Source organism: Lagopus muta, chromosome 1 (assembly GCF_023343835.1).
Source record: "Lagopus muta isolate bLagMut1 chromosome 1, bLagMut1 primary, whole genome shotgun sequence".
Classification (NCBI taxonomy): domain Eukaryota; kingdom Metazoa; phylum Chordata; class Aves; order Galliformes; family Phasianidae; genus Lagopus; species Lagopus muta.
In genome coordinates, this window is record NC_064433.1 from 91,146,545 (window position 1) to 91,172,854 (window position 26,310).

Consider the following 26,310-nt stretch of genomic DNA (forward strand, 5'->3'; position numbering starts at 1 on the left):
AACTCAAATTCTGCCAGTACATTAAATTAAGAAAGTTTTTAAAAATGGTGTGATATGAGAAAATAGATGTGTAAATATAGAAAGGAACATCATTTTAAAAGGATTTCTAAGCGTGACTCACTAAAACAACATTGTCAATGTATATAGTTTTGGCTGTCAAGACAGCCTGCATGGTTGTCCTCATATCTGAGCTGCCAAAAGTCTCAGTTCAGCATCTCATACTGACATGTGCTCACCCTCATCTCCAAAGAGCAATAACATTTCTTTCTCTCGGGAGAAAGAAATCAGCCATGTGAGCAGGGTCGTGATTATTTCCAGTAATGCTACAGCCAGTAGTATCAGTGTCCACAAGCTCTATATTCATTTGCCCCCACTCTTTTCAGTGCAGATGTTTGCTCAGTTTACAAATAAAATTTAGCATGAGCTCTGTTTTTCCATGATTATAAACACTAAAAACTCTAGGCCCTGTTATCTGCTTCATTCACTTTACATATGTGGGGCTAAATGAAATTAAACAAGCCAGATTTAGATTTAAGAGTTTAGTGAACTGAGGAATCTCCAGAAGGTTAAAAACAGTGTAAATTTTCCAGCTGCTTCTTCCCCTAAGCTGGTGCAAAGGATGATTTATCTTTTTGAGGGAAGGGGCACAGTAGAAATTAACAAAATTTATCATTCCAGCTCCATAACATACCCAGGAAATCTCAATGAGATACACAGAAGGGAAAAAAAGTTGACTCTCTTTTAAATTTAAAGAATAATTTTAAAATACTTCTTTTTCATGCAGCTATTTTGACCTGTTTTGTTGTTGTTTTAATTTTTCACATCAGTAATGTGAATTCATGCATTGTGTTGAGCTGAATAAATCATGCAGTGTGGCTCGTGACAGATCTAAGCCCTTGAGGAATCACAATATTGAGCTGCTTTATTACATTTGATAAAACAAACCCAAAATCTCATCTGTTTTAAATACATAAAATCACAGGATTGTAAGTCTTCTTACAGTTCAGAGCCATGTTGTGGCTGTGAGAGCAGTGTCAAGAAGAGAAAAATCAGCAAAGTCCTTGTCCCCTATCTGTGTCAGCCCCAGTGTGTTGCTATAATGAATGTACTGCAAGAGTTGATGGTGGCAGTGCCCACCTTGTGAGAAGGATGTAGGTGATTTCTAGACAGTGTCTGTGAGGCAGTGGCATCTCTAATTTCATCTTCTCTAGTTAGGTTTCCTTCTACTGCACACTTATCCAACAATGTTTCTCAGAGAAACCCATACCCTGCCATCAGACAGCAAGACTAGGTATGTTATTCAGATTTATGTTTCAGCTTTTGTCCTATGATGAGGTCACAGTTGTGTGCTAATCGTTGTTCCTCATTAACCTGTCTCTTCTAGAAACCAAGCCATTCTTTATACTGTAACAATCACTGAAATCTACAGTAAGACCGGAACAATGAAGTACAAATATACGATCAACATTCATTTCATTGAGACTTTTTACTGTATGCTGTAAAAAAAACATATCCATGTTTTATTCTTAAAGAGACTGACTTGTAAGTATTCCATTTATTAAGAGAGTTCTGAAAACACAAAAGCGTGTGAACTCTTGGATATGAATTTACAAGTGCCACCTATGCCACTACAGCATGTGAAGAGCAGAGTAAAGTGTAAAGCTGGAACACTGTCCTGCTGAAAGCTATTTCTGAAAGACAGGAGTGCAGCTGAAATTGTACCCATGGCAATGTGATTATTAGGAGGACTGTGCAATGAAGTCAGTGGAAAAAAACACAGCTGGCTTCAAAAGGAATTGAATGGGCTCTACGATTAGTCATCTGAAAATAAAAGGACAAGGGGAAAAAGCCTGGTACAGATTTGCTGGGTACAAAAATTTCACATGGACTGTGGAAAATTAGAATTGCCAGATAACAGGCTATATTCCGAAAGCTGCTTTTATGGACATCAGAAGTACTGCTTTCTGGGATGATCCAGTGATAAAGTACATCTTGAATTGTTGTTTCTTTCATGGAAATGCTACTTCTGAGATGTTGCTCTCAAAAATTCAAATGCCTTGTGTGACAAGGCAGGTAGTAAGAGGAAAATAACCAGAACGAAAGATACTAGGCTAGACAGGAATTAGGCAAGAGGTAATTCTAACTTTGGCAGCCAAGATATAGAAATTACTTGATTATTTGTTAGAAGACAGGGAAGATTTTAGTTCCTTGACAAGCCAAAATTCATAGAATAATGACAAACCCTTTCACACTCAACCAATGCATCCAGAAAGGCTTTTCTTACTCCATGTTTCACTCTCCTGGCATGCTTGCCAGGCCCAATGTCCCCACAGCTGGTGTCAACAATAGCTCCACAGGCTTCAGCTAGCCTCCCAGATTTGTGCCTGTTTACACAGTTGATTATTGCTCTTCATGTATTTTATTTTGGCTTCATAAACCAGAGCTGTTCAGTTTGCTTCCATGAATCATGAATGCTGAGCTGATGACACAAAAGCTCAGGTAAAGCTTAATTACAGGTCAGCCTTCTCATTTTACCTCCCATGAAAGAGTCATGGAGGGAGTCAAGGAGAGTCAAAACCCAAATCCCATTTAAAACTCACATTATCCACATGCAATTTAATTAAATGAAGGAATAATCATCATAGAGTCCAAAAACACAGAAACTGCATGGTAATAAACTGAAGGCCTGCTATTAAATGTTATGCAGAGTAAAGATTTAGGAATTCATGTTACATTTCAATCTCTCAAAACAAATACAATGACTAACTAATTTGCTAATTGCTACTGAACTATGCAGTTTCCAGGGAGACCTTAATCAATATGAAAGAGTAGTATTCTAACAATATGACCCGTTATTTAGTTTTGAGAAGACAATTTGAATATTTTCTCCTACTGATATGCTAAACAAAATATAGGTGCTTTGCTTTCAAATATTTTTTGGTTTCTTCTTTCTTTTCTGAAGCTCATCAAAAGAAGTGAGCTGCAATTAAAGCTGTCATGTCATCCAATTTTAAGTGGCATTGCCTGTCAGCATTTAAGCAACTTACAGATCGAGAATGAACCATTAACAAGTGCAGCACTGGTACCTGCTACTTGCTTACCTCCAAATCCAGGTCTCAGTGCAAAGTCATGGTCCTCTATGCGAAGAAGCTGCTCAGATTTAAGTGGCCGGACTTTGGTGCTGTCAAGTTTCCTCATTTTAATATCTCGTTTGCTATGTTTAAAAAAAATAAAAAAGAAAACTTTTTTTTTTTCTTTTATTTGCTTCCCAACAGAAGGCTCATTTAATGAAGCAGAGACTCAAGAACACTGTACAGTTGACAGTTGAATCTGGAGCGATAAGGGAAATTACTGCATTACTAAAGTTGGAGAGATCCATATTGCGAAAGGTGGGGAAATCAGATATGAGGGCAGCCAGGTTCATGAGGAACACCTATTACAACTCTTATTGCATACAAGAAATTCACTCAGAGACTGAACCTTTCACTATGCAAGAGATGATAGCCAACTGAAAAAAATGGCACTGTCCACATTACCACTTTCAACAATGACTTGGAAACAGCACTGTATATCCATGGTTTTAAAATACTTTTAATCTATATTACAGAGACAACTATATTTTTATTAAAAATGGTTTTTTGATTTTTTTTTTTTTTTTTTTTTGTTTGGTTTGGGTTTTTGTTTTTGTTTTTTTTCCCTTAAAAGTTCAAATGAATCAATAATTTCCCTCAAGAATTCTGAAACTGACAGTCCTGGATCCAGGAAGTTGCTTTTTGACATCCTCTCAAACATCCATCTTTTGTGGCCATGTCACACGCTAATATGTAATTTCTTGTTTGTTTTTTGCTCGTTATCTCATCCTCTGTTTGCTGGTCAGGTACACAGTATTCATTTGTATCATACAAGCACTGTCTTTGTTGTTTATATCATGTTGCACATAACTGAACCTCTGGGAAGCACAGAGTCAACATAGATGAACCTGTTCAGATCCTCGTAGCAGGTTGCCATGAATTCTGCAGTTCTTCCTAGGGACTGCTGCTAACTCTCTTCCCTTCATAGAATGTACTGCACCACATTGCAGATTCCATGCAGAAATTCACTACCTGAGAAAGGAACTGATACGCTATGTATGCAATTTAAAATGACCAATAGCTGCCCATCACAGTGCAGCCTTCCTGTCCATTTTTCTTGTACACAGAAAGTATGTCGCAAACAGCAGGGAGGTCCAATACGTACTCATATCCCAGAGTACTTGGGTTAAAACACAGAGAATGTCTGCAGCCAGTCTTGGCAGCTCAGGGAGGCAGCCTTTAGAAATAATTGGTTATATTATTTATTTGGCTATAAGGAAAATGCTATGGTGCTTCCTTTATTTTCCACTCTTTCTTGCATGACCTGCTCTAAGTGGCTGGCTCCAAGTAGTAACAGAAGCAGCCAAACCTTAGCTAGAGCATTTAGCTTAGTTTGGGGCATTCCTTTCATGAAAGATGTGGGAAGTCCTCAAGGAACTGCTGCTGCTTAATTTGGAGGAAGAAGACTGAGGGAATGCACCACAACCTTCAGAACGCATAACGAGATTTTACAGGGCCCTTTTTCCATGTCCTCTCACAGGTAGGATCAGCAGTGGCAACAAGGGAGATCTGTGTCATCCCCTGGTGAGAACAGATTGCCTGGGGAGGTTTTGGGCTATATATTAGACAGAAATCTGTAGGAATGAATTAAACACAGCTATGTTGCCACAGGCAAGGAAATCTCCCTAGAGATCATTTCGTTCATGCCTTTTGTGATTCACTGAGACTTTGCTGCCAGTGACTCTAATTGTTACTTCAGACTGAATGATTGAAATTTGTTCTAACTATTTGCCCTGTAGTCAAACATTGAATAGTATGAGGTACAGAATACTGTAAGACAAGGTGTATCTGCAGCTATTTTGTTTTTTTTCTCCTCCCTCCACTTCCTAGCCCCTATTTGAATAATGAAGGCCAAGAAATTACTTCTAAAAATGCTACGTTACAGGGATGCTATGATGTCACTGGCTGCTAGGACCACAACCACTGGGCTTGACCAAGTTTGTCTACCTGTCTGTTCTTGAATTGTGGTAGTGCTGCATGAACCAAAATATCAGGGCAGTCATCCATCAGGTATATCAAAGAAAGACATTAGTTTTCTCATTATTAAAATTACACGGATGCTAAAATGAAACCTCACGCATCAGAGAATTAAAGCTGCCATAAGCAAGCCTGTCTGTGTCAGAGCAAAACGGGCAGTAGATACAAACACCTGAAGTGCTCTGTAATGGGTGTGCAGGAAAATTCTGCTGTTTGGGAATTGATGTAAGAGAAAATGATGAATTGTGTTCAGAGTGCTTTGGCACAACTAATTCAGTTTGGAAGCACTACGTTATTTGTCACTAGATATTCTGAGGAAGACATTTGCTTGAGGCTCTCATGATTTCACAGGAAGAACAAGGCTGAAGCCTTGGTACAGCTATTACAACTTCTTACTGGAAACAAGTATGTGACTGAGGAAACATTTCCTTAGTCATCTCAAAAGGGAAACATAAATCAGGAGATTTTTCTTAATAAGCCACTGAAAATAGTGCTATAGGATTTTGATGCTTCTCCCATTTTCTCACATGAGGAAAAACAATCAGAAATGCTGTGTAAATGAAAAGCACCTTTTATGTCCACTTACTTGAACAGCATCTTCAAGCTGATGCTCTATACACAAATGGTGGAGTAACTATAAGTATTTCTAGCTGCTCTCAGAAGTGGTTATTCAAACTAGGAAAGATCCTGCAGGGGTCAGAATAGTACTTCCATTACAAATATGTAGCATCTTTTCTTCAGTACCTCGCTTTGGCAGAAAATAGTTTTTAATTGTAAAGGGGAAAAAGCCCACTTACATGCAGTTGTACATATTCTTGACATTAATTTCCTGGATGCTGGTACCACTACACATGTAAAGATATCAGCTTTCCTAAAAATCCCATTTAAAAAAACCTAAAATATATTTTTTAAAAAACACACTTATGCTTCACTTTTTTCTCCTGCTTGCCTGCCTCTCCCACCCAAGGCTAAGAAGTGTTCTCCAGCAGATATTCCTTTAACATCAGCATCTGGACTCCAGATGTTGTTCCTTGGCTAAGAGTTAGAGTATTACATTCTCCTCACTGCAGCTTTAAAGTTGTTTAACTGATGACTTGAAGGGAATTGCATGCATTTGTTTACTCCCAAGAAATCCTAGACCCGTATCTTGCTATTGATCAGTAACATAGCATTGTGAAATCACCAGCAGTTATTTTTATGAGTGCTCCTTCCCGTGGAGCCAATTCCATTAAGCAGCAGATTTAACTAGTGTAGGTCTCAGAATAGCTTCTCAAGGTCATTCAGGACCACAGTAGTGTGGCAGTTGCCAGTGGAACACTTTGTTCTCACAAAAGCACACCAAAGACATAGTTTATATTTCAGTGGCCTGTTTGTTACACAGCTTTGGCTAGAGCACAAGTCTAAATGTTGCAGTTGATTTTCTATCCTTGTTCTGTGGCAGACGTCAGACTGCATTGTTTGAGAGGAAAAGCCTGCATGCACTTAAGGAAAGAACATCTCTCTTTACCTGCCTAGGGTAGTTGTAACAAATGGATATCTGATGGGGGGGTTGGTGTCAGCATAGATCTGGGCAATGGAAAAAAATGGTCTTGTCAGATGAAGCACGTGCTCAAGAAACAACTGCTTTAGGTTATAACAGCTCTACCTTTCGCGGTTGCCTTTCAGACAACATTTACATTATGTAAATGAAATTGTAGCCTATAATTAAATTCCAGCTAAGGACACAGAAAGCATTTGAAGTGTTTCAGATCACATAGGGAAGGCACCCCTACTGGCATTTATACAGAAAACTACTGGAAGCACTAGCTCTTTGTATGAAAAACTAGTGACATGGTGTTTGGATTCTTCACTACCCAGTTTTGTTTCATGATCCTGTGGCTCAACTCCTTGTTGCCTTACAGAGCTTTCAAAGAGCAGCTTGTCACTATCTAGAAAACCAGAGCAACTAATTCAGAATTCTTTAACAACAAATAAATATGTGGCAGGCTTCTAAGAACAAACTCATCTGCTCCATCCAACCTTGAATAATTAACAGGAAGTAAAAGGTTCTGCTCAAGGAAATGAGATCATATCTGGCTGAAACATTTAACCACAAACTGCCAACAGTATAGTTCCATAACCAGTGGCTTCTGGGGAGTGATGTAGTTAGTAACCTAACTGGTTGCCTTTAAGTTACCAGGTTATTGAAACTTTTCCATGGTTCAAGGAGAAACCAGACAAGTTCATGGAAAAGAAACCCACAGAAGGTCACTAAGTCTGCAAAAACTACACCAAACATAGTAGTCTTCTGAGGGAAATACAGTGATTGGACGCCCAGGGGCTATAAGGAGAAAATATTTTCTGTGTTTGCTCTGTACTTAATCTACCAAATTGCTGCTTAAAGCCACTATGAGAAACAGGTCACAATCGTACATGGCCAAATGCTATGTGGCTCTTCTTCTGTTTTAATGCCCCATGCTACTTACAAGAAAGCAAAAGCCTTTGCAGGAAATTATAAACATCTTTCCAGCACCATTCTTATCTTGATAGACTTAGAAAAATCTGAAACTCACATCCCAGGAATAATAGGCAGGAGAAGTGTTGCTTTCTGTTACACTAATTTAGTACCCAAGAATACCATACTTCCTTAGCAGAGAAAAAGTTATCTCATCGCATTCAAAATGAAACTAGGTAAGTTTATGAAAAGAGTACTTGGAAGGACTCTCTTGTGAAAAGAATACCACGAAGGGCCCTAGATTTAATGGTCAGAAAGTTCTTCACAATGGTTTGTTCCTCAGGTACTCCAGCTACTACCAACTGAAAGGTAGAATTACAGAACTTATTCCCAGGAGAGTTAGTGGAATTACATAGCAATGTAACCTCAGAAACTTTTAACTCATTTGTCACATTTTGAAACTCAGATAAATGTAGGCATCAAAACTGCAGTTTTCTCTCTCTCTCTCCCTCTCCTCTCTGCATTTCCAAGTGTTCAGTGACATCAGCAATACGTACGGTCGAAAAGCCTAATATTTGGACAGTCAAATGTTTTGTTCTTTGCTTTAGGAAATGGACCATGAAAATAATCTCTTTCTCGTGTACTTTTGGTTAATGCTTTAAAATCTTCTTTACAAGAGAATGCAGACAAATAGCTTTGGAGGGAGAATTGGGTTACTCTATTAAACCAGTGGAACTTGTAGGTTAAGTAACATTTTCACATGGGATTCTTTCTAAAAGGCCACCCATTTAACCAAGGCCATCTGTCAGCTGTGTCCCTAATAACTCTGGTGCTGGCTGAAAGGTTTTTCCCCAGAAAGAAAAAGAGGCCGGCGGAAAGTCAGACCGTGTTGCAACGCACTGGAAGATAATGCTGTCTTTAGAATCAGAATCAGAGAAAGAATCAAACAAAAAGAAATTAAATGTGTTTGGATCCATTCCACAGAAAAGCTGATTTGCAGCTGTTAAGTTCTGGCATCTTCTATGGCTCATCTTCTTCCCAATTCCAAATTCTAAATCTCAAGGGCCTAGCAAAAGGTACAGAAGGCCAAACCTTTGCCTCACATAAAGAAAACTGATACCCCACTCAGCATTATCTGAGGATGTAGTGCTGGCATTCCCCCTTGCTTCTATTCTGTTAACACCCTTCTTCTGCTTGTCTCACAGGACTGTTCTGTGAATCCATTTGTAGGTACTGTAAAGGTCTGTGAAGATGGAGGGAATAACGTGCTAGTATTGTTCCTGTTCCTGACCTGTTGTCTTGTGGCAAGAGGTCAGCAGTGACCAGCAGGATGTCACATTTGCTGTCTCCTCCCATCAGGCTTCTCTCCTCCTTTCTAAATTAGTATGCCAGAGATGAAGCAGCTCCTCTCAGCTACTGCAGAACAGGATGCATGCAAATAACAGTAGCATATGTTTCCCTTTTACCACTGACAAAAATGTATTGGTAAGCTTAAAACAGACCTTTACTCCTACAGTGACGGTAAGATATTTTATTCTGTTCCAATTTGATTCTTAACTGCTTCCTGAGACTAATAAAGTCCCAGATTAGACTTCATCTTGATATTAGGTCTAGTTCTGTTTATTTTGTTTTATTACAGCAAATAATTGCACACTCACATTCACTCCAAAACTATTAGTGTTTGAAATAGTCTGCCAGTAGGCGTTCTTCTCTCGAGCATTTGGCTTAGACCAAACTTGAACCTATGACCTTGAGAAAATCCAGAATCCAGAAATACCGACCTATACAGCATCTGCAGGCACTTGCATTGTGTCACTGCGATATGTTCTCTTGCCCCACATTGCTTAACCACGAGTTTAACAAGATCTGTGAGGACTCAAAGGTATATCACTGCTGGATTATCACATGCAGAGAGATACAGAATGTAAACAGCTGTATGCCTGTTATAAAGTATGTAATTTTAAAAATTGCTCATCCACACTAGATGAGCCCAACTTACTTTTCCTCAATAGGTGATTATTATGAACAAACTACCAGTTCCCCTATTTTAATAGGGGGTCAGGGACATGGAAAAATGCAACAATTCCATCATTTCTCCTTCCTTAAATAGGGCTACTTATTACAGTGCCTCCAACGTCTCTATAAAGACAGACTTTGCTGGATTATCACTGGTACTCAGTGGTCTGTTTACATGCTATGAGAGACCCCACATCTAAAATACGAAATTGTGGTTATAGGAAAAAGCACAAACACTTTGCACAGAACATTTAATGTGGAAAGGTTTGTATCATTATTTCTTTTAAATCACTTACTTGACTGGAAAGACTAAGAATGGATACAATCTCCTTTCCAAAAGGAGAATTGTACCTAAAAGCATAGGCATGTTCCAGAAAGGGAGCACATTGTGTCATCAATAAACATGAAGTACAATTCATCTCATTTACTACTGTAAGATTGTCTTCAGTATCTCGATAGTGTAGTTACTCTGCTGTTTAGTTAATGGCAGTCATTTTATAACATTGGCATCAGACTTTGGAAGGCATTTGTACTTCTTGTAATGGGAGTGAGAGAGTTAAAATACTCAGTGTATCACAGCAGTATTCTGATATCACACAATTTCAAGGAGCTGTGTGCGGGCATGTGCACAATCATACGAAATGTACAGGAAATCACAGTACGAGATGTCTAGTTATGAAAAACCTCTGATAATTGTTTACCATTTCTCTTTTGGGAGCACCCTATCCATGCAATATGTGTAGTATGAATTCAGAAACTGGCAAAACAGGGCAATAAACAGACAGGATGCGTCGAAAGACTGCTGACAGACAGCATAAGGTTTATCAGATGAACACAGACAGAGAGAACATGTTGCTTACCTGTTATGCTTTCTTAAGAATGAGAATTGTTGTCGATGGTGAAGATGGTGATGCTGACCTTGAGAGCTGTGTAGCACTGCTGTCGGCCACAGGCAGGTAAAGAACAGAAGCTTAATGACCAGGACCATCTCTTCCAAAGATAAATGCACCTGATCAGCCAATCCACCTTGCTGACTTTTTATTTTTAGTGTTTTTACTGTTTAGAAACAGCATATCATACAAGGGATGCACGCGAAGAAAGGCATTACTGAAGAAAGAAAACGGTGGCATCCCAGTTCTGATGCCCTCGCTGAGTTCCCCTCATATTTTGGCAAAACATAAAAATTCCTTAAGCTCTACATCCCTGCAGCATCTGCTGTCAAATCAGAAGCACCTTACTTTTAGAAATGTAGTAAATACAGCACTTTGTTTTGCCGGGCTGCAGTCTGATCCATTGCTTCCACTCTTTCAGCACAGGAGCATATTTGAATTCTCCATCACCCGCTCAGTAACCTCTTCAACATAGCCTGTGTAGGCAAAGTGATGTCAAACATTTAATCCCCCTTAAATCCCACACAAAACCATACAAAAATCTGCTTTAATGACAAAGGTCTCTAAATTAATCTTTCTTTCTATGTATGTGTGTATCTGCTCAAAATAATTTTCTGTAAAGATCAAGCTCGTTCATTAACTGGCTACATTGCATTGTCCTCCCAACCATTAACATCATTTCTGATTCTGTGATCTGTAGTATAAAGCAATTTGTCTCTAAGTACAGAATGGATAATGTTATGAAAAAAAGTCCAACTTACATGTGAAGTCTCATTTCAATATTTCAATACTCCTGATTAACACTGGGAAATACTGACAATCTTTTTTTCCCCCCCCCCCCCCACTAAGCTCTGCAGCTATTTAATTTATCCTAAACGTATAAAGTGCGTGCACGCCTAAGTATCCCTACACCACCCCTAATGTTATCTTAATTTCATTTAGCCTGCTCTGCCCGTTCAGTGGCAAATTGAATTGCAAAACATTTTATTAATAAAATGCTGCTTAGGCGTTAATTTCAGGTGCCTATTTCTCCAATTAAGGGTGATAAGATGTCCTGTGGATTTAGAACTGGGCAATAGCTAATGCACCTTCTTAGCTGACAAAGCCAATATATCCTTTTAAGACTAAGTTCAGTAAATACCAAAACTGTCAGCATATGTTTATTGTTCTTCACCTAGTAAGTGAGAGAGAAGAGACTGAAAATTAGAGAGGTGGAAATCCGTAACCCCCATCTAAAAGAGGTAGAAGTAATGCAGGTCTCCTTTCAGCAGGCTTCTTCCTGAGTCAGACAAACAAACAGGGAAATAAAAAACCCACCCACTACTTTATCTGCTGAGACTGTTAACATCAAAGCATAACAGGATAATCATTTTGTGATGTAGGCATCTGCCTACTTACAAGTCCCCTGTGAGTCTCAACTAAATCTATTTGGCCCAAGAAATAACCATCATCAGATGCAATTATTTCCAGGAGGAGATTACCTGCTAATTCCTGATGAATTTTCCATGTGGAGTTGAAGAGCTACCTTCCTGTGACTAGAAAGAAAAAGAAAGAAAATTTTCCTTCCCAATCAGTACAAAAATTGAACAGTGTTTGATTAGATTAAAGGTCTCCAACACTATTACCCCTCACACTCTTCACTGTTCATGTTGCAGTCCTTTCTTGCTCAGCAATCCCAGAGAAGATTATTTGTAGCCTGACGTGGGGTTAGCCAGATAGTGTTTCCAACAGCTCTTAGTGGATCTCCAGGGTAGATTTTCTGGAGAAGGTAAACATATGCCAAAATATATAACACCTTTAACAGGCTCTATTCATTTGTACTGTTGTCTAGGGGGAAAAGGAAAATTCAATAATAACTCTAATGAGAATTCATTCCAGGTAGAGAAAATACCTGGAAACAATACTTGTTTCCAAGCCTATCTGGTTAAGCTGTCCAGTCTCATCCAGCCTACATATATCTAAGTATCAGAGTATCTGATGAATTCACCCAAGAGAAAACATCCAAGAGCCTTAAGTCCTCAGCTTCCCCTGCCCAATCACAGGCATTACAGTAGCAGCTACAGTAGCAAACCAGATTAAAAAAAACTAACTGCACTGCAACTTGTGTCGCAAAGGTGTTGTGGCATGTTCTGCACACTCTTCAGTATTAATTCTTTGCCAACCATTTACCTCAACTACAAAGGACTAACAATATGTATGTGCTGTCTTCCCTGGAAGTAATAATCATCCACATTGCTTCCAGAGACTCTGGGAAAAGTCATATTGTAGAGTTTAACATCACCTCCATCTGAAACTGGTAGCTATTATCCTCACTAAGCATGATGGAGGAAGGAGACAAAAAGTTCCATGGAGGATTTCCAAAACAGAGATATTTCCAGAAATTAATTCTGTCTAGCCCCCACGCATCAAGCCCTCAGGAGAGGCTCCTGCAAAGTGAAAGGGTGAATGCTTCCTTCCATTAATGGATGTGTAATAACAGTAAGAGCAACTAGATGTCACTCACAGCAACAGGATTTTTTCATACTAGAATTGTTTTCATTTTCTCTGGGCGAGAGAGCACTACACAGAGCAGGTTATATCATTATAAATTACCATTAAGAAAACAAGTTACTCACTTATGCATTTACCTGTAACCAACTCCAAAAGGATCCTGCTTTGCAGAAGAATAAGGACAATAGACTTCGCTTATTTTGGACAATTTCTTATCAGCTCATTGTTAGAACATTGCCTCCTTGCTACTACTGCAATATTTCTTTAAAATTATCCCTTCTCTATAGCATATGAAATGCTTGCAATGTTTATCTTTTGAGGACAAATCCACTACGTGGTAACAGTGCTTAAGTTCATTAGAACAGCTTCCAAACAACCAAGTGAAGGAAATGAAGGTAAGTACACTACCACATATTGAAAAATGATGTGCCTCCTTTTAATAAGCAAAATTATATGCAGTTTCAGGTAACTTCAGTCTGGAACTAGAGACCACCGTCCTCTGGAGAATACAAAGCAGAGCAAATTGGCAACAGCTATTACCAAAACATGAGCAGAAAAAACACCAGGGAGGTAGAGACATTTCAAGGGCCTGTATTTTCCAGGAAATCTAAGCACATCTGAAGTCCATTCTAAACAATAGGAACAGAAACAACATAGCATGTCAGCACTAAAATCCTGCAAATTAGCTGCACAAGACATAGAAGAAATACAATGTAGAACCTGGAATGCATTTTTGATTCTCCTAGTAAGAGAATGAAATACAAGGACAATGTATTCTTAGGAGTTTCCTGAAAGGTGTGGGTTTCTAACACACATTTAAAAAGCAGAAGGGATGAAAGACATCACAAACAACCAGCAAAATATATAAAGCAGGTTAACCAGAGCTGTCAGTGTGAGAGTTTGAATGCAATACTGCAGTACAAGAATAGGCAGCATTCTGCTTTTCTATGGTAACAGGCCCAGTGCATAGCACTTACCATTCATACTGTGGTCCCCTGCAGATATGCAAGAGTCAGAATTAAGGACACTGCTTATATCAATACAGATGATGCACCAACTTGTGAGAATAAGGTGCCCATTCTCAGTTCTTAACAAGATGAAGTGAGAGAACAGTAGAGCCTGAGCATTACGAATCCACCTTACAGAGCCCAGAATGGATGAAGCACTTCACTTAACATTTGCAGTGATACACAGCTCTTACGATCCTGTTCTTTACAAAGCATTTTGGTAGGGTGGCAAACGCACATTCATGACTGTCCTGAGTCTGAGGTAATAAACTCCATACTGAAAGACTGCAAAGGACCAAAACAGGAAAAAAACAAGAAATAACTGAAAGAAATACAACAAAATGTTTGGCTTCCAGTTGGCTTCATTGGCATCTGAATGGCCAACACATCTTAAAATAAGAAAGTATTCCGAGAAACATACAAAGCTAGCGTATACACAAAAATTCTGGTGAAAGATAAAATCCTGCACATCAAGTGTAACTTCAGCACTCTGCTTTTTCTTCTCGTGAGTGAACATTCAGCTGTCATGGCTCATCAAGAGAAAGTGCAGTTCATTAAAAAGTAAAGGACAGCTAAACAACTGCCTATATTTCTCTGACTCTTTGCACTCTAATTTTTCAGTGTCTAAATAGAGAATTCTTTCTTTTTTGCCATTCTGCCCCCAACAGACCAATCAATTAATTAATTTAGTCCCCAAATCTCTTTACTTAGCTTTTACAGCAGCAATTCTGAAAGTAAAATTATCAGTTTTATTGACTCTTGTTAAGGAACAGTGTGTGTCTTGAAGGAGAAGAAACAAGCAGCCACATTCACCCTGGATATACACTTACAAACTCACTGGTTTAACGGCAGAAAACAAAGCATTAATGCAACTGTTTTGCCTTTGCACAGCTCCACATTAATCACAGGTGCTGCATACAGCTATAGTTCTCCTGCATTCATGCCCACCTGCTCTCAGCACGAGTTTTGAGAGTGCTTATTTATGCCTGCAGAACACATCTCTTTAAAATTCTCAGCATCTTTCACAAATAAAGGAAGGTCAAGAGGGAGCCCGTAAGGCCGAGTAACTCACAGAAAATAGGAATAAACTAGTTTGCCATCTGTACAGCCTGAATATGGTGCTTCAATACGAAAAGCAGTATCTACTGCATGCAACTGTTTTCTTTCTTTATTCCATGGCAGTTTGGCAAATACCAGCATGTCTCAGAGGTACTTCACAGTTAGATCCTAATTGCTATCTGAAGCTTGTTTAGCTCATCTCTCTCCACAGACTGCAACAATACAAGGCAGCAACTGCATTTGCCCTCTTCTTGCTGCCAGCCTGAAGTTCACTAAGCACTTCTACAGCGGGATCTCAGAACACACCTGATTTGTTGCCCAGGAGTTAACCATATCTCAGATGGGAATCAGTTTATAAAATACATTGCATCTCCGCTTAATTCCCCTTGCTGTCATTTGTGAACATGAGGAGAGAAAAAAGCACGTTGAACAGTGGAAAATATGTGCCTCTCAGCTTCAGCACTGCAAACTTTTCTCATTTTTGCAGCCAAAACAGAGACAGATTTATTTATCGATTAAAGTCTGATCACTGTTGGACACAAAAGAGCTTCGGAAGCCATCAGGCACAACTCTGTTTTCCAGCCTTTCTTTTCCTGTTGGTAACTCCCAGAGAAACAGATGCTCACATCACAAAGCAGGTGCTCGTTTCAAAACGGGCGGCCAAATTTAACTCACCAAATTTAGATTTTTCTAAGGTCTGGCTCCACAGAAGAGCCCTCGGGCTGCCAGCGCCACGCCACGCGCAGGGCCGAGATGGCGGCTGCGCGGGAACGGCTGCTCCCAAGGGCCGCGAGGTGGCAGCGCCGCCCGCACTCACTCGCTCACTTCCTCTCTTCCGCCCGCAGGTGTGCGGCGGCGGCCAAGGAGGCTTCTTCCCACCTTTCCCCTCAGCCCCCTTGAGACAGTGGGGCTCTGAGGCTTCGCGGCTGGGGGCAGGGAGCCCCTTCTACGCGGCTCGCCGTGCTTCCACAGCCATCCACCAGCGCAACGGGTGGAGGAAGACATTAAAAATGAGAGGGGTGGGGGCGAGAATAGATAGCCAGTGCGGCTTTCAGCAGTCCTGAGGAAGACGGCCCTCAACCAGGGGACAGTGTGAGGCAAAGCCTAGCAGGCAGATGGAGCTGGGAATTCGCAGGATGTACAAACTTTGCTAGACCCTACTACATTGCACTGTACAAATGACGATCAGAATTGAAGTAAAGGTAGCAGCTTCATAAAGATGGGCTTCAGTCAGAGCAGTGGGAAGTAAGAACACCCAGGAAAAGTTGAAGAAATTACAGAATCTCCGAACTGTGGGGGACCTCTGGAGATCATCCAGTCCAACCCCCTGCTGAAGCAGCTCCCTACAGCAGGTTGCACAGGAAAGCATCCAGGTGGGTCTTGAATATCTCCAGAGGAGGAGTCTGCACCACCTCTCTGTGCAGCCTGTACCAGGGCTCTGTCACTCTCACAGTGAAGAAGTTCTTCCTCATGTTTGTATGGAGCCTCCTGTGTTCCAGTCTGTGCCCACTGTCCCTTGTTCTTCCATTGCATCCCACGAAACAGGGCCTGGCCCCATCCACTTGACTGCCATCCTTTAAATAGTAATAAACAGTGAGGAGATCCTCTCTCAGCCTCTCCAGACTGAAGAGTTCCAGGTCTCTCAGCCTTTCCTCATACAGGAGATTCTGTAGGCCCTTTTACTAAATACATTAGTTTAAAAAAAAAAAAAAAAAAAAAGACATTTTCATAATCACAACCCAGAAAACAAGATTCACTTTGTATCAGTAACATACTACATAATTACCTGATGTAGGTTAAGAATACTTCAGGTAGTGACAAGATACAGAAGGAGCCTGCTCAGAAGTGATACTCTCCTTCCAGAAATTCCTGCCTGCAAAGACTGTGCGGAGCACTGGCATCCACCACCTGCTGCAGGGAGCTTCACAGCAGAGCTGCCCAGTGTGAGGATAAACACCTCTTCATACCTGCCTTGAGCCTGCCATTGACCGCAGTTTTTATTATCATTCTTTGGTGCTTTCTCTGCATAGTTTTTTTGTTTTGTTTTCATTCCCTTGTGATTGCTCAGCAGGAGGTCTCCTTGTAATCTGCATGGCCCATAGGGGGACATAGGCTTCAGTACAGAAACTGGTTTCAGCTATTGGGCACTATTGTATACCTCACCACAGATAGTGCTCTCTACTATCATATAGCCCCTGCAAGGTGACGTGAGGTGGCAAGTCATCAGTGCTGACTGCTGTGACCTGATGCAGGTGGCATGATGAATGGCAAGAAGGCAAATAGGCTTCTTACATCTCACATTCTTTTCTCAATTTTAATCTGATCCCTTTAGCAAAAGGCATTTTTACAACCTCAGCATATAGCCTACATTTGTCACCAATTTTACCAGGAGTGTCAAAATAAATTGTGGAAATAAACACCACAGGTTAGCTGATGTGGAAATAATTTGGGGAACAATGTCATAGGCATTTTGCTCCCAGACTTCAAAAGTTGTCAAGCACAAAAATTCAGGATGACTTGAAGACAGTTGATTTTAAATAGCAGTCGTGAGCTACTGTTTACCTGCCTTCTGTTTTCTTAGTCTTGAGTGGTCACATTTAAAAGCTTTTCAGTAACAAGAAACATACTTTTATTTTACAGGGAATGTGATTCTGCCACATATTACATTACAGTGTGTTCTATATCCATGTTCAGGAAAATGCCACAGAGAGGAAAGTGATAAATTTGTTAGATATAGCTGTGGGAGTCAGTCTGTGGTGTGCAGACTTGAAGAATAGGAAGAGAAGAACAGATTATGCTTGGGAAATGCAGAGATAATTTGGCACCCTGTGATGGCAGGAGTATAGTTAATATTGTGTGGATGGGGTAATGTACGTGCCGACTCGTACGTGAGAGATTTCCAAAAGCGTAAGATAACCGAGACTCAACTCCGAGTCCATGTCAAGTATTAGGTCAATTTTTAGTGGCAGTGGATTTATGTCTCTTTCTGAATAAACACTGAGTTGATTAAAACCTGTAGCAAGTATTGGGTTTCACAGGCTCAGGAACAGAGCGTGCAAGACTTGTAGAATTCTCTCCAGTATTTCTGAAGTGTTTTTTTTTTTTTCTTTTTTCCTTTCTGTAACAAAGGAGCTTCACTCAGCACATGAAGTGCAACGTGCAGCTGCTATAAATGCACATAACTGTGTAACTCACTCCGAAGAGTGTGACCCTCCCAAAGCAGGAGGCATCGCTGAGTCGCAGTGCAGGAACTCTGATCACACCCAGGCTTCCAGCGTTGCACCCTCTATCAGCACACCGCAGCTCCCAGCCCCACAGACTTTTCCCAAACACGCCACACCTGTGTGATCTGATGATGTCTGTATGGATTTCTCCCACCAGTGGTGTTACTGAGGGATTGTCTTCGTTATAATTATTTTTTAATCACCCCAAAAATCGGTATGGCAGCATCTGTTGTTGCATCATGAGTCCCTTCCCTCTGCAAGAGAGAACTGAATGAGGGGTAAAGAGCCTAGGGCTGTGAAATTATATTTTGTGGAACGTTAAGGAAAAATAAATAGATTCTGATTTGTTTTCTGAAAATCTATTTCTCTCCTTTCTGCTTTTCACAAGGCTTCTTTTACCTCTTCCTTTTTCAGGCTGCATATCAAGGAGCTCAGCAATAGCAAAAATAAAAATAAAAAAATTGTGTAGAAGATACAGAGTCCAGCATGTCATGATTCAGTGCAACAGAGAGACAATTATAAAATCCTCTGCTTTCTGCTGCCTGCAGCGTTTCCAGCGTTTTGTAAGTAAAGCTATTTGAAAAGCTATTTTCTGTACTACAGCATTAAATGAACAAAAAATACTTTGTATTTTTCATCGTATTTATGGTTGAAAGCTTGAATATCCACTTCTTGTTGTGTAGTTTCCACCCCTTCCATGTCAACACCCTGATCACACAAGATCTTAATTCCAACCTGTACGAAACCCATGTAAAATTATATATTAATATCAGTGTAACTGCTCCTGCAGGAGCAAAGTAGACAGATCTATCATTACTGCTGAATACTTTTCCTTGTTAAACAGCAGATAAGCAATGCTCTGATACCACACCATATCCACAGGAGGAAAATGTAGGATTTAGAAAGACTGTACCTAGTCATTCAGAATCAGACTGAAAGTGCAGCTATACAAACTGAAGTAAAAAGAAATCATGAAGCTTAACACTGATTGGCAACAGTTCACGTTTCTTTTTACACTTGGAAAATCCTCCTTGCCTTAAGTTTTCTCATAGGGACGCATATTTTCATGTGTTTTTATAAAACCTTTTACTTTTATCATCTTTTCTTGCTCAGAACACAGCTAGTCAATTAGAGGCTGTAAGTGTCAGCAAATATACTAATACACACTCCCACATATATTAAAAAATTACATAAGAATGTTGTTATTTGCATTGTCATCACTGAAAATGATGCGTTTTTGTTACACTGGAAAATCCTTCTAAAATCTTACACGAAAGAAAGGACTGAATCCCACTTTAATATAGCCAACAATTAGAATTCAAATGGAAAGTATAGGTCAGGATGCAGCAACAATCACAGTGAAGTAAAAGCTCGTGAATCATCTGCATGCTGCTTATTGAGTGTAAAAACATTATCTATATATGCATATATAAACTGAAGTTAGAGTAATTATTCTTGTAAAAATCCCAGAGGAAAAACAAGGAATCATGAAATATCCATTTTATCATTTTTAGTGGGGAAAAGACTTTAAAATACTTGAAAAGTATCAAAGGTTTTGGTCACCAGCTTCCCTTTCACCATGAATGTAAGATTCCACTTTCCATTTTAAAAAGCTCAGTTGACAGAACAGCACACGATAAGATAAAGACAAATGCAAACACAGCTCATCTAAACAGCTGCCTGCATATATGCCCAGTGTGATTAAACATGGCAAGCCTAACCCAGTTCCCTTTTTTTTTTTTTTTTTTAAGTACCACATCTTAGAGATAAAACACAGCAGTTCTCAACATTCATTGGATTAGAAGACAGCAAGTGATCTTCGTCAGGTCCTCACACGCCCTTGAATATATGATTTTTTTTTTCTTAATGAAAATGACTTTGTTAGTAAAGGACGATTTCTAAAGAGAATCAAGGAGCAGCAGATAAAGATCCTAAGGATGGGTGCAAAAAAATGACGGTCTCAGTTCAAAAACACATGTAGTATAAGGCAGAATCTTTAAATCACAGCACAGCCTCTCATCATGATTTGCAGCCGCAGGAAATTAAAGAGCTAAAATTGAAGCAGACAGGCAGAGCTAAGCATAGTGCTGCCTGCAGCACGTTATTTCCTCAGTGTCATTATGTATGGGCCTATGAAACTTGCAGTGCACTCATCTGTAGGTCTTCTAGCAGCTTACAGACTGACAGCCTGAAGGTACTTTGATACTGCAGATTCTGAAACACAGAGCTTCATGAGCTGTCAGCAAAGGTGGTTACCAGGAGCAATCTGACAGCTCTGGTAGAGACATCTGTATAGGCAAAGAAGTAGAAATTAGCTGCCATCAAGCTCCTTACCACTGTGGTTGGGCTGTCACCACGTCCTTGCTGCTGAAACTCCTGGGATAGCATCTCATGGACCAAAGACCATGCAGAAATTGTTGGCCAGTAGTTAGAATGGTTTGAGAAGGGGAAACCGATTTCCCTGATCTTGCTTCCTGTCTTAAATAAGCTCACAGTTAAAGTCAACACACATTGTGGGTATTTATTTGCCTCCATCCAGTACCTAGACAGAAATTAATTATATTTCTACTTCTATCTCATTTTATGCCTCCAGCGGTGTTAAAGAGTTACAGAAAGATGCTCTTATATTTATTCAAATACAGAAAAGACTTCTTTCTCAAAAAGGAGAAGACTTTGCTGGAATTTAATTAGAAAATCCGTTTTGTTTTTAAATTTGGAATGGGATGGAATGGAATGGAATGGAATGGAATGGAATGGAATGGAATGGAATGGAATGGAATGGAAGAGATTGAGGTCAGGTGGAAGGGACCTACAAAGATAAGTTCAACTTCTTGACCACTTCAGGGCTAACCAAAAGTTAAAGTGTGTTATTAAGGATATTGTTGAAATTCCTCATGAATGCTGACAAGCATGAGGCATCGAGCATCTCACTAGGAAGCCTGTTCCTGTATTTGACCACCCGTACAACAAAGAAATCTTTTATAATGTCCAGCCTGAACCTCACTAGGGTAGCTTTGTTTGTAATTGGTACCAGGGAAAAGATACCAGAAGCTTCCTCTTCGCTTTCACTCCTCAGGAAGCTGTAGAGAGCAATGATGTCACCTCTGAGCCACCTTTCTCCAGTCTAAACAAGCCCAAGTGTCCTCAGCCTCTCTTCACAGGACATGCCTGCCCGCCCTTTTACCAGCTCTGTAACCCTCCTCTGCACACTTTCAAGAACCTTAATATCTTTTTCATGTTTTAGAGCCCAGAACAGTACACAGTACTCAAGTCAGTGTGCACCCACACTAAGTATAGCAGTAGAATCTCATCTTTTGACTGGCTGGTTATACATTGTTTAATGCATCCTGAAATGCAGTTTGTAGCTTGACTTCCAGGGCATACTGCTGGCTCATGATGTCAATCAGCACCCCCAGATCCCTTTCCATTGAGTAGCTGTCCCACCACTCATCTCCCAGTCTGTGCCTGCATCTGTTATTTTCCATCCCAGAACCTGGCATTTTCCTTCACTGAACTTCACACCATCTCTGATCGTCCCAAACTCCAGTCTGTCTATCTGGGTCCCTCTCACACCTTCAGAGAATCAACAGTGCCTCCCATCAGCAAAATTCCTAAGGATGTACTCTGCTCCTTCATCCAGATCATCAATAAAAATATGAAACAAGATTGGCCAGAAAGTGGGTCATCGTGTTATAGAAGGACATCAAATTAATAAGCAGGACTTTCCCTTCATCAAGTCAACCCCTGTTGACTTTGCCAGATAATTGCTTTGTTCTTCACGTTCCATTATCACTCAGAATGATCTCCATAACTTTTATTTCCTTCTGTTTGTGCTGCTGTAGTTTTTCATACATAAATATTACATTTTCTGGTAAGCCCAGCTGAGCTTACCTGGTGTTCTTGCAGATGTGAGTTCTTATCTTGTTGATGTTGAAACTCATCACTTCACATGCTATTTAGAATTGAAAAAGTAGAATTTTTTTAATGTTTCCAGAGAGGAGCGTTGCACAGTACAGAAGCTCCGTAATTCTGTGGTCTCTTGCCAGAAATGAAACATTTGCATTATGCAACTGTTTTGAGATGAGGAAGGCATGAAAAACTTGTATTTGGGAGGAAAAAATATTGACATTGTTGCCATCTCAACAGATGAAGGGAACAGAGAACACGGTCTTGGCTTCTACCAAGAAACCAGAGAGAAATTTGACCTTATAAACTTGAAAACATGAGAAAGCGTGAGATGCAATAGGTGTATAAACTTTCTTATGAAGAAGGAGCCAACACAGAGTATCCACTGAGAACAGACTATAGAAAACAGATGCAGGATGTGCAACTCTGTGGATCTTGAAGGAGGTCAGGGTCTGAATCAGAAAGATTGAATAAAACATCTTAAATAGCTATAATGGTGTTCTTGACTTATTTTTGACTGCATGATTGTTTAATCTGCTTAATTTTTAGCATATTTATTATTTTCTTATGTTGACATGATGGTTTCTCTAATCAAGATGATCAAGTTGATATCAGGTATGTGCAGTGCTGAAGAATCAGCAGACTCAAGTGGACATGAGAAGAAAGTCATCTGAAGGCAGTCTCTTCTGACATGATCGACCCAGGAGTTGATAGAGCACAACCCCCCTGAAATACTAGTTTATTTTTGAGTGACATCTTTACTTGAATAACTCTTCATTCAGCATTATTCACAACAGGATGAAGAAGATGCTCATCCTAAATAACCTGTTGAAAAGGGATCTGATACTTTTACATTTCACATGCATGGAGTATCAGGTCTTAATTTGCTCTATAGAATGCGTTGGTTCATGGAGGTGAAAAGATGCAATGATATAAACAGTCAGCCCATCCACTACTCCAAAGGATCACTCAGAGTAGCAGTCACAAAAGATGATCATTCCAGCCCTCAAGCTCCTGGATGTCTTTTTCCCCTGGACTCCTAGATGGTATTTTCTCTGTGTCCTGTAGCTCCCAGCTTAAATGGCCCTGAACACTTTCTGTATTTTTAAGAAAACTAGCCTCAAAATAAACTAACCTGTTATCATGTGAAATATAACCAGAAGGAAGAAGAGGAGCCCTAAATCGAAGCAGAATGGTATTTTGGTGCTGGATGTTGCCTGGGTCCTCTTGTCTTTCCCCACCAGTTGGGGCTGCCCAAAAAGACTCTCTGGGGCAATCCTGTGTTAAGACTTGCCAGAGTAAAGGTGCCATGCCCCATATTGCTTGAATCTCAGCACGGTTCTCTCTCCTAGCACCACTGAAGAACATTATTAACTGTAGGGGGGAAAAAGAAAAAAAAAAAAAGAGACCATAACCAATCCAGCAAGGCTCAGAAAAATCTGGACATTTGCTAAGTCACATAAGAAGGGTGACAGGCATACAGACTACATCTGAACAGCAGGCAGTCAGAAGTGACTAGACAGCACAGCAGCAAGGTAGGGTCACCAGCTCAAACACAACATACAACACAATGGAGAAACTGTACATCACTGCTTTGATTCCTGCCATAGTTATACTGTGTGGCTAGAAGAGGCAAAGATCTTAAGAGAAAGACGAACCCCATAAGCAAGTACATGGAATTGGCAGCTGCTTTGCAAAGATCACCTTTGAGAAAATGTTAATCCCCCAGCTTCAAAGAAATGTATTTCCTTTTCCCTTTTCTTCTGTACCACGGATCAAGCAGCCCTGTCAGCTCCACTGTGAGCAAGCGTAGGGGGCTATTGCTCATTCCTGCCATATGTTTCTGTCAGATGTTTACGTGCACAAGTGACAAATCGTTCTGAGCTTTTGAAAAGCTATGGGAGATATTGCTGTTCCACACTCCTACCTCACTTCTGCAGTCAGCCTGTGCTGCAGTCAAGAGAAGGAGAAGGAGCAAGACGGAAAGATCAGGCAGGTGTAAGCTGTGAAACAGCACCCTTAAACTGCAAAGGGGGATGCTTTGGCAGTAAAGAGACCCCTCAGTGATTACAGAAGCACCGGTCACGTTGGAGAGGAAGGTATTCTTTCTGAGAAGTAAAAGCTAACAAGGAGAAGAAAGACAGTGAAACTAGAAGTCTGGCATCTCTGCTACTGGCCCCCTTTGCATTTTTTATTTTTTTTTTACAAATCTGCAATTAACACATTGAATCCTCTTAGTACCCTTGTCCTTAGCCACAGTGAGGCAAGTAAAGCTGAGAGGTAATGATTCCATTTTCTATCTTTCTTTCTTCTTGAAAGAGTAAAAGCCTTTGCTGGTAACATCCATGTTACTTTCTGACAAATTTGGATGCCCACAAGACCTTATAAGAAATCCTGTGCCACAAGCAGAAGGTGAAAAAAAGCAAAACTCAGCTAGAAGCTAGATGAAAGTTGTAATATAAAGATTTGAAGGATACCACAGAATGATATATTTTCTTTTGCAACATATTTGTATCCTTGGTACCTGCTCTGATAGTAATAATGCTTTCTGTGGTGAGGGATGCTTAATTCCTGAAACTAATGTTGGTAGCCACTAACCAGAGGATGATCTACATACCAGCATCACCAGAAAAAAAAAAAAAAGAAAAAAAAAAGAGAAAAGTTTTCTTTTGAATGCAAAATTTCTACAAACATCTCCCTCCTGTCCCCCTGGAAGGTCACAAATTTCTGCTTTTTGATGTGAAGAGCAGATGGAGGCTTGAGTATCTCACTGGAGTAAGGGATGGTAGAGAAGACATATCCCTCTGACAGTCTGGTCATGCTGGCATCCATACATTACAGCATTGCTAGTTACACTTGAAACCCAGTAGAACAGTTATTTCCTAGCAATTTTTTATTTGCTAGATGTTTCTCCCAGCTTTCAGGACATTTCATTTTCTACAAGCAATGTCAGTTCCGCTAAGAGCTTGATCTTTGCATCACCTCAAGATAAAGCAGCCCATTTTGCACTCTCTTTAGTCTGTCCCTTCATTTCCTTTGCTTTTCAGGTCCTAGTGTTCTCTCCATTACTTTCAATTGCTTTGTCTTCTTGGAAAAATTGCCCTTCCTCCCACTCTACCTTTCTGACTGTCAGTAAATTAGCTGGTGCCTCCATGACAAGAGCGCTGATCATCTCCTCAGGCTGTCTCCATAGGTCTCATGGGACCCTGTCTTCTCTGACATCTCTCTTCCTGGTTTTCCTCAAGTACATTTCACCTGTGTCTCTCTCCTTGCTGAGTTAAAGAAGACATTTCTATAGCTGCTTTACCTGGTTGTTCTGCCACATTTCCTTCCCTGTCTGTCAATGATTGCTCTCTTTTTATTCTGCCTGCTTTACAGATTTCAACTTGGTGGATATTCGTTTTTTTTAACATTTTTATTTCTTTCTGCAGGCAACAACAGTGTTTTACCTGTCTTATACTTGTTATGTTTTTTCAGTGGAGCCCTCTCACCATGTAGTTTCACCTCTATGCTGCTAGCTGCCAAATTCATCTCTCTCTAACCCATCTCCATAGCCCTGCATTGCTTTGCATCTCCAGCCATTTGTTAAACAACTTGTCATCTCATATTTCTACAAAACTGGATTGAAAGATTCAGTGTTTGCATCCTCCCTGTTGCCTATTCAATGCAGATGACTCCACTGCCCACAGTGTCTCATAACCTCAAATTTCCTAGCCCTTTATTTCCCTGCTTACATCCTGCCTTGCCCCACTGGGAACTTAAAGGCACTGATTTTCCAAGCAAAGCAAACTCCATTCTCCCTGTGTGATGGCTATAATGGAAAAGGTAATTCAGGTTTTACACTGCTTTCCTTCAGTTGAAGGTGCTCAACTTAGATCGTGTAACTGGATGTCTTAGGCTTATGGCTGTTTAGATTTTTTTTTCTAAGTAAGCCTGTCAAGAAAATTGTTTTCCAAATTTTCCAATACCATTTAAAACCATTAACTACTACACAAAGGAAGAGCATGTCTGGCTGCAAACCTGCAGTAAGGATAGAAGAGTAGCCATTTATAACATTCAGCCCTTCAGCCAGACAAGTGTTCTGAGAAGGCTTTAATTATTTGTTGTTATTATTATTATTATTATTATTATTATCATCATCATCATCATCTAGATAGTCTTATCTATTATGAGATA

General features: G+C 40.1%; 1 protein-coding gene across 7 annotated transcripts in view; it reads right to left on the bottom strand.

The window, feature by feature from the left end:
- Window positions 1–26,310, bottom strand: part of GABRR3 (gamma-aminobutyric acid type A receptor subunit rho3) — a 58,011-nt gene that overhangs the window by 18,300 nt on the left and 13,401 nt on the right. Inside the window, exons 1-6 of one of the 7 annotated variants that reach the window (XM_048933147.1) lie at window positions 15,680–15,960; window positions 12,074–12,207; window positions 11,930–11,983; window positions 10,797–10,924; window positions 10,419–10,548; window positions 3,102–3,214 (exon numbers count right to left, since the gene is read on the bottom strand). In XM_048933147.1, coding sequence (XP_048789104.1) covers window positions 3,102–3,214; window positions 10,419–10,546 — 241 coding nt within the window. In that variant the 5' untranslated portion in view covers window positions 10,547–10,548; window positions 10,797–10,924; window positions 11,930–11,983; window positions 12,074–12,207; window positions 15,680–15,960. Of the gene's footprint in view, window positions 1–3,101; window positions 3,215–5,694; window positions 6,076–10,418; window positions 10,925–11,929; window positions 11,984–12,073; window positions 12,208–14,783; window positions 14,833–15,679; window positions 15,961–16,790; window positions 16,933–26,310 lie in introns of those variants that run through there. The other 6 variants (XM_048933145.1, XM_048933149.1, XM_048933146.1 and 3 more) reach the window with 6 other exon arrangements.